The 12,351-nt window shown below is 53.3% G+C and overlaps 1 protein-coding gene across 1 annotated transcript; it reads right to left on the bottom strand.

Moving 5' to 3' along the window:
• Positions 1–3,010: 3,010 nt before the first annotated feature.
• Krt82 (keratin 82) lies at positions 3,011–12,092 on the bottom strand. Its single transcript, XM_005353851.2, has 9 exons — positions 11,688–12,092; positions 9,815–10,023; positions 7,666–7,726; positions 6,910–7,005; positions 6,433–6,597; positions 4,660–4,785; positions 3,939–4,159; positions 3,726–3,757; positions 3,011–3,246 (listed from the first exon to the last, which is right to left on the bottom strand). Exons 1-9 carry the CDS (start codon positions 12,090–12,092, stop codon positions 3,011–3,013), a joined length of 1,551 nt encoding a protein of 516 aa, XP_005353908.1.
• Between the last annotated feature and the right edge of the window lie 259 nt (positions 12,093–12,351).

Below are 12,351 nucleotides of genomic sequence, written 5' to 3'. Positions count from 1 at the left end.
CTGCCACCCAGCAGGACTGGCGATCCCTCTTGTTTTCCAGCACCCAGGGGTGCTGCACAGATGGGAGGTGTCCCCAGTAGTGTGGAATGAGAACTACCAGGTCACCACCAGGGGGCACTTTATGCCTGCTCTGAGTCACCTCCCACAGTGGAAGGGAGAATGGGTTACTGTAAGATAACAGGAAGTGCCTGATTGCTGAAATCAGGAGATGTGCTGAGTCTCTGAGATGCGACCAGGTCTGAGTCAGGTGCGCACAGCGGGCTGTGCTTGTTGGGGAGATCCTTCTCCAGCAGGCAGGTCTGAGTCAGGTGTCCACAGCGGGCTGTGCTTGCTGGGGAGCTCCTTCTCCAGCAAGCAGGTCTGATTCAGGTGTCCACAGAGGGTTGTGCTTGCTGGGGAGCCCCTAGGAACCCCATTGACCTAGATATGGAGTCTCAAAGGGGCTGGTTGCTGACCCCAGGCCAGCCCTTTTCCCAGAGTCCTGGCTTAGTAGCCAGCAGGAAGCTCGGCAGGCACACGGACAGGGACACAGATGGAGGCTCTGCCTCAGTATGTGAAGGGCGAGCCCCAGACCCACCTCCTGAGTCTCCCACCAGGGAACTCTCCCCTCACAATCCTGCAGGGCTCTGAGGCTCGGGGTTGCCTATCACCTGCTCCTCTCCCCGGAGAGCTTTGGGTCCTGTTGACTAAAGTGAGACCCTTAGTTCCGTGCCCCCCACCATCCTAGCTCAGCCACTTTAGCTGTATTCAGTGCTCCAGGTCTGTGCGCTCATGAAACTGCCCTCGATTGCACCAGCATTCAACACGCAGCACCGTGCACACAGCACCATGCTTGTTTAGGGGATCTGACAGAGTTTCTGTATAGTCACAGGCATTTGTAGTTGCCCTCACTGATATGGAACACTTTCATCACACCAGAAAGAACCTTTTAGCTACTTCCCTGGTTCCTAGTGTCCTCTCTGGCCGGCTGCGCTTAGCAACTGCTCTCCACCTTTTATCTCTGTGGATTTCTCTATTCCATTGCATGCTTCAAGATTTACCCATGTTGTAGCATGCATTAGCACCATATTCCTTTTCAAGGATAAAGTCGTATTACACTGGCTGGGTGGGTCACTGCATTTTGCTTATTTGTTGATGGATGTTTGAGTTGTTTCCAAATGTTGGTTATTCTGAACATTGCAACAATTGTGTGTGTGTGTGTTTTGTGTAGATATAGGCATTCGTTTTTCTTGGTATGTACCTAGGAGTGGACTGACTTTCAGCACAGTCGCTAGCTCGTCTTGAGCCTTATTTAGGGCTCTATAGTTTGGCCCAGAGTTCTTGGGGACTACAGGGCCTCTTCATCACCCCAGTAACATGGTCCTCTATCTTACAGCTCTGCACAGGACAGGTGTGGCTGTGGGAAGGAGGCAAGAGTGACACAGGGACAGAAAGCTCCTGAGGAGGGGGTGAACTCGGATCAACACGGCCAGCAGGGAAGAGTACTAGGGACTCATGGAGCATGGAACTGCTAGCATCCAGTCATCCAGTCTGCTTTCCAGGTCCTGAGCCTCTCTAAAGGAGGAGAAGTGAGGAAGAGTCCTGATCCTCTTCCAGTGCAGCTGACACTCATTTCCAAAGCTTTCCCCAGGTGGGAGCTGCCAAGATAGTGGAAAGGTGCAGAGGGAGGAGAACCAAGGGCTTGGGAGATGCTAAGCTTGACTGATGGGCCCCTGAGGGTCTCCCCTAGATTGTCTTGTGGATCCATGAAATGGGGGGGCTATGTGCATTGCGTGTATGCTCGTAACATGGAGAGGGTCTTGCAAGTGTGTGATGTACAGGTTTTTGGTATGAATTGCATGGTGTCTTATTTATTCCACAGGGCACCTGCATATCTTTTATATGGGGTTTTCCTATGAGTGCAATACATTCGTTTCTGTTCCTAAACTGCAATTCTTGAAGGCTGCTCATGAGTCCCCTCAGCCGTATCATAACCCGTACCAAGCAGGAGACATTTTGATTCCTAGAGTGTGAACAGAGTCCGTTTATTGGGAACAGTCAGCTCAGAGAGGCCTCAAAGATTGAACTCAGGTGGGCAGGCTTTGTAGGTCAGCCTGGCAACTTCTCTCTCAGACCGTGAACAAGTCACCAAATGACTGGGGCAGCTACATGGCACCGTATGGGTGGACCAGATTCCTATTTGACTCAAGGCTCAACGCTAGAGGTACTAAATGAGAGGGAGCAGGAAGCAGTGGCTATGTACAGAGGTGGACAGGGCCGAGGCTTGGGTCCTTAGCCAAGGCTAGCTCTTCACTGTCTGAGAAGCATCTATGCACACGCTGTCAGCCTTGTTCTGAGTACGTCTGGCCATCAACTGCCAATGAGAGCTACATAGATTTTTCAGTTGGAGTCTAACATACTACCCAAAGTTCATTCTTGAGCCTCAGTACTGGGAAGACACCAGCAGCATCCAGTAGTCCAGGAACTCTAATTCTGGACCTTGGTTTTGGAATTCAGAATAGGATTTGGGGAATCTCCTTTTGATTTTCTTTTACAATAGTGCATGCTTCAGGTAGGTGCTGTAAGTTAAATTTTCTTAGGTCTTTGAGAGCCAGAGAAAGGGAGATAGGAAGGCTTGGGTAGGGGTGGGCACGGTAGGGCTGCCTGTGTGAGGAAAGTAGCCGGGAGCCTTCTTCTACAGAATAAGCTGTAATGTGCCCAACTAGCCATCTCACCTGGGGAGAAGTGGTTAGACTATTGTCGTTCTCTTGACCATTGCAACTTCAGGTGACGGGGAGGGGGGATGCAGCCTCTCACTGCTCCCCACCCGTGCTGGGTCCAGCTTGGGGTCTGCACCCAGATATCTGAAATGTAGCTTTGATGATTAGAGTGGAGGTGAGCGTGACTCAGCTCCCAGGACTATTCCAGGGCAATGTAAAGTTGGTGTGGGAGGGGATGATTTGGGAGATTCTAGTCTTCTGCCCTGTGGAGGTGTGATGTCCAGGGTTTACAGACCAAGGCAGTGCTAACACTAACGACTGCATGAGTTGCTACCTGCCCCCATCTTCGTGCTGGAGTTCCGCCCACTTCCGCAGCCCATGATCCCTTGGGGCTCACAGGGGATGTAGAGTTCGCCGGTGCCCACTACGCTGCAGCCGCCATTGCTCCTGAGGACACCCATGGTCCCTGTGCTGTACTCAGTCCTCAGCATGGGTGTGCCCACCACACATGGTTCATAGAGAACGGCACCCTTGGAGCTGCTGACCGCTGTGGGGACAGGAAGGTGTGCTCAGGGCCCACCCTAGACTATCCAGTCAGAACTACGACCCTCCCAGCTTTGCTACCGCCTCCAAGGACAGCCATTTCAACAGCTGACTTCCCTGCCTTCAGACCCAATCACATCCAGTGCTTGAAGCCCCCCCCCCCATCCATTCACCCTTCTTTCCCTGGAGCCTGTTGCAGCCAGGCCTAAAGCCTGATTCCCCTCTCAGACTCTCCTGGCTCCTTGTGCCTCTCTTGCTGACCCTGAGGCTAACCCTCCAGCAAAGTGTCCTCTTGTGGAGGTGGTGACTTGGGCTAGGATGGCCCTGCTGGGTTTTCCTCCACTTGCCCAGGATACATGGCAGGCAAGCTCTTCCCGTGGGGGTATGAGAAGCTCCAGAGGGCAGGGTGGAAGTGATGGGCTTCTACCTCACTTAATCAAATACCGAGACCCAGAATCCAGGTTGTATGACTCGGCTACTTACATATGTTCACAGGCCCAACACCTTCACACAGCCTAGAGAACAAAGGAAAGAAGTCAGGCACTGCCTCAAAGAGAATGCTCCGCTCTGTTTGTCCCCCACTGTGTTGAGGAGGTGTGTGCTTTGTTTTCCTAGATTGTGGGATGGCAACAGCAGCAGCCACCCTGGGGAGGCAGGATAACAACCACCCTGATGCCCATCCTTCCCTCAGCTCACCTGTGCTCCTCGCCCTCCAGCAGGCGCCTGTAGGTGGCGATCTCAATGTCCAGGCCCAGCTTGGAGTTCATCACCTCCTGGTACTCCTTGAGCAGGCAGGCCATGTCCTGCTTGGCCTTCTGTAGGGCCTCCTCCAGCCCTGCTAGCTTGCACTTGGCATCACTGAGGGCCGCCTCTCCCTGCTGTTCTGCCTGGGCAATGGCTCCCTCAAGTTTGCAGCGCTGGGGAGAGGGCACAGGAAGGTGTCACTGGCCTTCGATGGGCAGAGGAACACGTTGTTATAACTGCAGTCCCTAGGATTGTACACCTGGCCCGTCCTGGGGAAAAGGCTCTGAGATTTGGGATTTACTGCAGCTAGGGGTGGGTAGGGGTAGGGTTGTGGCTAGAGATTTTAGTGCCTGGCTGTTTTTCACTAGTCTAGGAGAACCGAGTAGGTCTAATTTTATGAACACCTTAGTCATGTTGGAGGTTAGGATCCCAGGGCTAGAGCCTGGGTTTGAAATCTATTTCCAGGCTACTGCTGATAGCAGGCCAGCCGACTCTGTGGTCTGCCCGTGCTGTGGGTAGGCAATTGTAGAGAAGGGCTTGCCTGCAGTGAAACAAGGTGACTTGGGCTTGTCTCTCTTCAGCCCTACCCACCAGCAATGTCTGTCCCGCCCTGCAGGGCCCAGCAGGCGAGGGGGCCTCTAGAGGCTTCCCCCAGCCTCAGAGTTCGGGATACCTGGCCTTTGACTGTTTCAATGTCCTGCTGCAGCCGCTGGATCAGCTTGTTCATCTCTAGGATCTCGTTCTTGCGGTTGCGTAGGTTGTCACAGTGGTTCCCAGCTGTCTGTCTCAGCTCCTCATACTGCCGGACAGAGAGGTGAGACCCCAGGCCCTCGCTGTGGCATCTTCTGGTCCCTTCCTCTCTGTCCCCAGCTTCTACTCCATGCCCACACGTACCCCATACCCATCTTGCTCTCCATCCCTTCTCTGGTTCTCTCACGAGTGTTGGGGCCACGTCTTATTCCAAAGTCACGCAGCCCCGAGTCTCTATCCCCTAAGCTCCCAGATCCATTCTTTTGTATCTGGTCTTTTTTCCTCTGCCCCAGAGCCTGAGCTTTCCTGAGAGCTATTTCTATTTTCTCTGCCCCAAACCCTGAGCTTTCCTGAGGGCTCTTTCCATTTTCCATGTCCCTCTGGACATTGAAAGGATTGTATGTTCAGCCTAGAGTTGAACAGTCAAAATAAAATGTGGTGTCTTGCTTTGGCTAACAACAAACAAACAAACAAACAAACAAGCAAATAAACCCCAATAACAACAACAACAAAAACCAGAAATCAAATTCAAGGTGAAACAAATTCTTTTAAGTAACTGCCCTTCCCCTGCTTTCTGCTTCTGGGCATCACGTGTCCTCTGAGAACAGGTCAGGTTCTCCTCCTGCTCCACGCTCCTGCTTTTCCAGATGCCATCTCCTGCCCCTCTCGACAGCTGTTTGTCCTTGGAAACTACTGAGTGTTCCCATGGGGCTATTTGTCGCTGGTCCTGTCACAGCCTGGTGTCACCTCTTCCCCCACTACCCTATTTAAAGCTACATTCCACAGCACTCCCGTGTGTCAATCCTCCCTACCCACTCATGGCTATGTTGTGTGTCACCACCTGACAGACACTCTGGTCCTCTGTTCTGTTTATTGCTGGCCCTTGACCCTGCCTCTAAGAAGGAAAATGACAGGAAGGCAGGCCTGAGGGCCACCACCCCAGTCCCTGTTGTATCAGGCAGGCCTGAGGACCACCCCAGTCCCTGTTGTATCAGGCAGGCCTGAGGGTCACCCCAGTCCCTGTTGTATCAGGCAGGCCTGAGGGTCACCCCAGTCCCTGTTGTATCAGGCAGGCCTGAGGGTCACCCCAGTCCCTGCTGTATCAGGCAGGCCTGAGGGCCACCACCCCAGTCCCTGCTGTATCTGCAGCTCTGTGCTCGGCCCATGAGAAGCCCTCTGTGCAGTTGCTGAGACAGGCTGTATTACAGACGAGCATTGAGGACGAGATGACAGGATTGTAAATCCAGCTGCCCAGGAGCCCCTAATTACTGAGTCTGGGACACTCTTAATCACCATTTCTGTACCACCAGTAACACCCAGGCCAGCAGCCTCCGCCTACACTGTGAAGCTCAGGACCTTCTCTGCCATCAACACCAATTATACTGATTGCATGCTGCTTAGAAGGCTACTCTAGAGTCTACATACAGACAGAGCTGGGGACCTGGCACCCTAGTGACAGGGCTGGCCTGTCTGTGGGGTCCCTCTGCCCTGCAAACACCTGGCCTGGCAGAAACAGAGCTTGTGTCTATGGGGTTCCTTGGTGCTGTGCAGTGGCCCAGACTTGTTAAATCTTTAGCTATTCTTGGGGCGCAGTGCACTGGGACCCTCTCTTCTGCTTCTCCCCTTTCCCCGCTTTGCCCTCCTCCTCTGCCCTGATGCCTCTCCCCAGCCCTGCCCCCTCTGCACCCAGCCTCACCCGGCATTGGTACCAGGCTTCTGCCTCTGCTTTGCTGCGACTGGCAATGTCATCGTACTGGGCCTTGATCTCAGCTATGATGCCGTCCACATCCAGGTCTCGGCTGTTGTCCATCTTCACGATGACTGAGGTCTCAGAAATCTGGGACTGTAGCAAGCTGATCTCCTGAGGAGGCCAGACTGGAATGAGCACTGTGGGTCCAGCCATGACAGGAGCCTGCTTGGGCCTCCTGAGACTTGTAACTTTTCTTCCTGGCCCACAGTTCCCTGTCTGCTCTTTGTTCTTTGTCCCTGTGGCAATCCAGAATTTCTCCAGGGGCAAACTGACAACCACCGATATAGATAATATGACTTTGGGGAGTCTCAGTCCCTGAGTTCATGAGATGTCCCTTTAGAACTTGCCTTGGCACTCCTGCCCACCTGGTCCCTCTGGAACTGGCCTGATAGGTCACCCAGAAGACCGAGTGACAGACAGTACCTCCTCAAACAGGGCTTTCAGGAACTCAATCTCGTGTTCGAGAGCCTCCAAGTTGGTTTCCAGGTCAGCCTTCACCAGGAAGGCCGTGTCCACATCCTGTAACATAGTCAAAGAGCCATAACCTGGGTCAGTGTGTGCACAGTCATGCCCAACACCAAGCGGCCCCTCGGCCAGCTGATGGTAGGGGGAGCTTTGGGCCCAGGGCTCTTCTCCGACCCGGGTAGAGGCAAAGGAAGATGGCGCCAAGAGTAGGAGGAAAGGCCTGGGCCTGACCCCCAGGGAGGATGTGTGGAAACCAGATCAATCCCTGTTGCTATGCGGGGCAGGGCTGCATGGGGGTGGGTGTGGCAGAAACAGGGCCAGGGGCTCCCCAGAGCTCCACTGCAGAGGGGTCTGGACGCTGAGTTCCCAGCGCATAAGCTGGGCAGTTGGCTCTCTGCCTGGGTTTCAATCAGTGTTTGTCTTCTTACTTGGCATCAGCCACGTGGGCAGACGGTTGCTTGTGCAGGCGGATGCCCTGACGTTCCCCAGCTCTGACCCGTGTGAACTGGGGGAGGACGTGTGGTGACCAGGTCAGTCCCTGTTTCTATGCAGGTGGAGCTGATTGGGGTGTCAGGCTCTCTCCCTTCCCGCGGTTAGCAGGGTCAACACGAGAGACCAGGGAGAAAAACTTATTTGTGGTGGAGGGCTCGGGACATGGTTGACACCGTCTAGGGCTGGTCTCCAGGACCTTTGCTCCCCTAAACACCACCTCACCTTCTTCAAGGTGACAAACTCATTCTCAGCACAGGGGCGCAGCGACAGTTCCTCTTCGTACCTACAAGAGGGGGACATTGCTTTGGTAAGGCCTCTGAGGGGGTGAGGGCTCTGACTGTGCCTGTGTCTCTCTGGAGACATACACTTGTCACCGGAGCATCTCATAGTTAGCTGTCAGCCTTCCCTTTCCCACTGCTGCCTGCATCTCTGATGGCTGACCCCCTGGGGTCCTCAAGGCTACTTCACTCTCTTGCTGTGGAGGAAGTTTCCTTATCTAACCATTTCCTTTGGAATGGGAGAAAGGTCATGCCACTGGCATGTCATCTTCCTCAAGCTGCTCCGAGGTAGCTGTTATTCCAGGGAGATTGCCAGCTGACCCTGTGCCTCTTCCTTGCCTGCAGGGTAAGTCTGGCCCCCACCTGAAGCCCAGTGGTAGAGGTAGCAATTACCTACTTACCCAGAGCACAGACACAGCTTAGGTGCACCCCTCATTCCCTGGGGGCTCCTCGGCCCACACACTGTACCCAAGGTAGAGGGAAAGGAAGCTGGGGTTCAGTGGCTAGTGCCTGATGAACAGTGTCAGTCCGTGGAAACGTCCCTGTGTTCCTGACGCCCATCTCTCTTTGTTCCAGTGGAGCTCTGCCCAGCTTCGACAAGGAGCTCTGGAGCTACTGCCCAAGTTCGAATCCTTACTCTGTCTCACTAGACATAGTTAAACTGGTCGGATGATGGCCTGATTATTCATGTGGGTATCCCTAGTAGAACATGGTAACGCAGGCCTGCCTCAAAGGGCCCTTGTGAATTGGTGACACTTTGTCTCATGACAAAGCACTGGCTAGGACAAGTGTTGTATAAGTTTGCCGTTGAGGTTGGGGTGCCAGAAGGACCTCATATTTAAAACCCAAAAATCTCATTTTTAGCTGCAAACCAGCCTAAGCTTGCCTGGCCATGTACTTCTCAAGAAGGCTTTGCCCCTCTATTCCCGGTTTCCGCCCACTCCCACAACCACCTGTCTGTCACCTGCTCCTCCTTCTCTTCAGTTTTTAAAGTCACTCTGGCTTCTATTTTAATTAATTAAAAAAATTTTTTTTGAGGCAGTGTTACTCTGTGACCCTTGAACTCAGGCTGGCCTAGAACTCACGATCCTCCTGCCTCAGTCTCCTGGGTGCTGGTACCAGGCTTTAGGTCTCTTTTAGAAGAGGGAGCCTACTGGAAGAAAACTTATCCGTCAAGGTCATGGTCTAATGGTACCTCCTCCAGATGCTTCCTACGCCCCTGCCCCCATCCCTTCTCTCTTCTGATAGTCTTCATGGTACCCATGCAAAGCTGAGTGTGAAGGTTGCCAGTGCTGTGAGGTAGGGGTTGACATCACTTCCCAGCACAGTTCCTGTCACCAAGAAGACCCATGGTTCACACTTAACAGTCATGGTTCCACCCCATTGGCACATCCCTTGTCTAGATTTTTTGTACCATTTCTCCACAGGGGAACACTTTCTCCTATCCCAAGCCCCATGTATTCCCATGAGGCTCTGGGCAGACCCACCCAAAACCTTCCAGGGGACAAGTTCTTTGGTCCTCCTACCAGCTGGTGTTTTCCTTGCCTGCCAGCCTATTCCTTAACATCAGCAACATACTACACACCGAGAGGGAGGCTCAGAGTCTGTCATGTGGAGAGTGGATGGGATGGGACAGCCAACAGAAACCCACAGTCGTCTAGGAGAGGACAGGGAAGTCAAAAGTCAGGAGAGAGAAAACATGAGCTTTGATAACTGGATGGGAGTCGGGGAAATCCTGAGAAGAGGCTTGTCAAATGGAGGGAAGAGAAGCCACAAAATCGTGGAGGAAAGGGCCCCAGGGATGGCTAGTTCTCAGTCTGCAGGGGATTGGCGAACAGAATGTCGATAGAAGTGTAGCTGCAGAGACTTAAGTTCCATAAGTGGGTGACGACCCCCGTTCAAGCTGGGCGGAGGGAAGGAAGATGGAGCAAAGACACACACCAGAGCTTTGCTATGGGTAATAATTAGGATGCTCTGGGCTACTTAATTGTTCTGCTGCCAAGTTCCCTGTTTTGCAGATGGGGAAACTGAAGTCTGAGCTGTTTCTGCAGCTTGCTCTAGTCCCTTTCTAGGGGGAGGCAGGGACCACTTACTTTTTCTTGTAACCCTCCAGCGCATCCTGGAGGCTGCAGAGCTCAGTCTCCAGTCTCCCATGGTCCCCGGACACACAGTCCAGCTGTCGTCTCAGGGCACAGATGTAGCCCTCAAACAGTGGTTCCATGTTGCTTTGGCAGCTCCTCTGCTGCTGCATAAAGTTCCACTTGGTCTCCAGCAGCTTGTTCTTCTGCTCCAGGAAGCGCACCTGCCCCAAGAATGGGTGTCACTATGAAGAAAAGACCTGGAGACCACGCTTTGTAATCACCAGGACTCTGCAGAGACTGACACCTAAGGGAGCTAGCTTTCTGTCTCCTTTACCTTAGGGACCTTAGCAGACTCTCACCTTCCCCTCGGTGGTCCATGATGGTGTGGAAAGAGTGCTGTCTCACAGGCCTGCGCAGCCCACATGCAGCTCTCTGGCTGGCCATTTAATAGCTGCATGACCTGGACCATGCTCCTCCTCTGTGAGCCTCTCCTTGCCGTAAACACACCCACATGAATGCCCGAGTCCAAGGTCCCTCAGCACAGGTCAAGGGTTGTGACCTAGCACTGCTGACTTTTTCTGTCTCTGCGGCTTCACTTTATGTGGCTGCATCTGAAGGAAGCCTGAGTTGCAGTAATGCGGGCAGCTGTGGGCTACCTCTTCCAGCTTTGTGTCTTGGAATTAAGATTGGAAGCCCTGAGTGAGTTGCTCTGGTCCTTGGGCAGTCCTGGGCACACAGAGCGTGGTCTGCAGTTCTGGTATGGGGTTTCCCATATCAGGCCTCTTAAGGTAGCTGCAGAAGGGCTGCTGCTCTACCCTGGACCAGTGGTCACCTCAGCAGGAGACTGCTAACCTTGCAGAGGCTCCCAGGTGGGGCTTCCCTCCATGACATGCTTATAACCAGAACTTAACAGGCTTTAAGAGAAAAACAGGGGGTCAGGCAGTGGTGGCACATGCCTTTAATTCCAGCACTTGGGAGGTAGAGACAAGCAGATCTCTGTGCATTTGAGGCCGGTCTGATCTACAGAGTGAGTTCCAGAACAGGCTTCAAAGGTACAGAGAAACCCTGTCTCCAAAACCAAATCAAAACATAAAAAGAGTAAAACAGGGTTAGTGGACCAGTTCCTTTGATCCTTTTATTCATTTTGTGTGTGTGTGTGTGTGCACAAGCATGCACGTGCATGCATAAAGATACTCGAGAGCATATACATGTCACGGTATACACGCGGAAGTCATTGGCCAATTTGTGGCAGTCAGTTCTCTCCTTCCAACACATTGCTGCTGGGAATCTAGCTCAGGGTGTCAGGCTTGGCAGCAACTGACTTCACCCTTTGGTCCATCCCTGGCCTATGTTTTCTTGGGGGTGGGGTAGACCTAGGTCTTCTGACTTTGACTCAGGCTTGTTTGCCCTAATCCTTGAGGTCTCCAGAAACAGCAGCCTAGCCCTTGGCATGGATCCTGACTCCCTAGGGTGTGGGGACAAACCCAGGTGGCCTAGGGGAAGACAGGCCAGCTCAGTACTCCTCGAGGTGACATTCTTCTTAGCATGTCACTCTGCCTTGTAGCTTTTCAAAGCTTTGTTTTTGGGGCCAACAAGTGCAGGACTTGGGTACCAGTCACCTCGTGACCTGAGCTCTGCTTCACTTTTACTGACCCCAGCGGTGGGGTGGGGCAGCTTGGATTGGAGGTGGTTATGTACGCAGGTAATCCCACGTACTTGGGAGATAGAGGTGGGAGGAACGCTGAAAGTGTGAATCTAGTCTGGACTGAGAAGCAGGAATTTCCAATGACAAGCAGTCTTGGAATGCCTAAAGACCATGGGCAAACGGCCTGTCTTCGGGATGCGCTTGGCAGCAGCTTGCCTCACCCCAACCTGCTGCCCTTACCTTGTTGATGAAGGATGCGAATCGGTTGTTGAGGCATTTGATCTGCTCCTTCTCATCCCTCTTCACCCTCTGCACCGTGGGGTCGATCTCCAGCTCCAGGGGGACCAGCAGGCTCTCGTTGACGGTGACAGGGGTGATGCACATGGGAGGTCCGCAGGCAGCTCCCGCTCGGTACCCAAAGCCCTGCATGCCACATCTGGAGGCCACACGTGGCCTCCCAAGACCCACATTGCACAGGCTCCGAGATCCAAGGCAGCCCAGGGCTCGGAGGCTCCCAGCACCCCCAGGCCGGCAGGGCCCCTTGCTCACTTCATAGTGAGTGACCATCCGGGGCACGATGGCTGAGCATGAACTGAAACTTCGGCTGCCACATCTGGAGCTCAGCTGGAAATTTCGGCATGACATGGCTTGAGAGGCAGAGATGGATCACTGGAGAGGAGCACGGGGCAGGACTGGCCAAATGGTGGCTCAGCTTTTTCCCTTTTATCTGGTGGGGGCTGTGAGACTGGACTGGTTCAAACCCTTAATCACTACTAAATCAGGTTTATGAGCTTGGGATATTGGCAGCTATTAGGTACACATTGCATAATTAGGGTAGCAAGGAGCAAGAAGGAGCCCCAGTGGTCAAAGCTGGGGGGCGGTAGTCCCATAAAATTCTATTTGT

This window comes from Microtus ochrogaster, chromosome 15 (genome assembly GCF_000317375.1).
Source record: "Microtus ochrogaster isolate Prairie Vole_2 chromosome 15, MicOch1.0, whole genome shotgun sequence".
NCBI lineage: Eukaryota > Metazoa > Chordata > Mammalia > Rodentia > Cricetidae > Microtus > Microtus ochrogaster.
Note: the sequence above shows the minus strand (reverse complement) of the source record. Positions and strands in the feature narration are given on the sequence as shown.

Excerpts from the sequence above, each read along its gene's own strand:
- Krt82 (XM_005353851.2), bottom strand. The coding sequence starts at position 12,092 with ATGTCATGCCGAAATTTCCAGCTGAGCTCCAGATGTGGCAGCCGAAGT. Across the intron at positions 7,727-9,814 it reads CTGGAGGGTTACAAGAAAAA|GTACGAAGAGGAACTGTCGC; the intron begins GTAAGTGGTCCC and ends CCCCTCTTGTAG. Across the intron at positions 3,758-3,938 it reads CTGGAGGGCGAGGAGCACAG|GCTGTGTGAAGGTGTTGGGC; the intron begins GTGAGCTGAGGG and ends TTTGTTCTCTAG.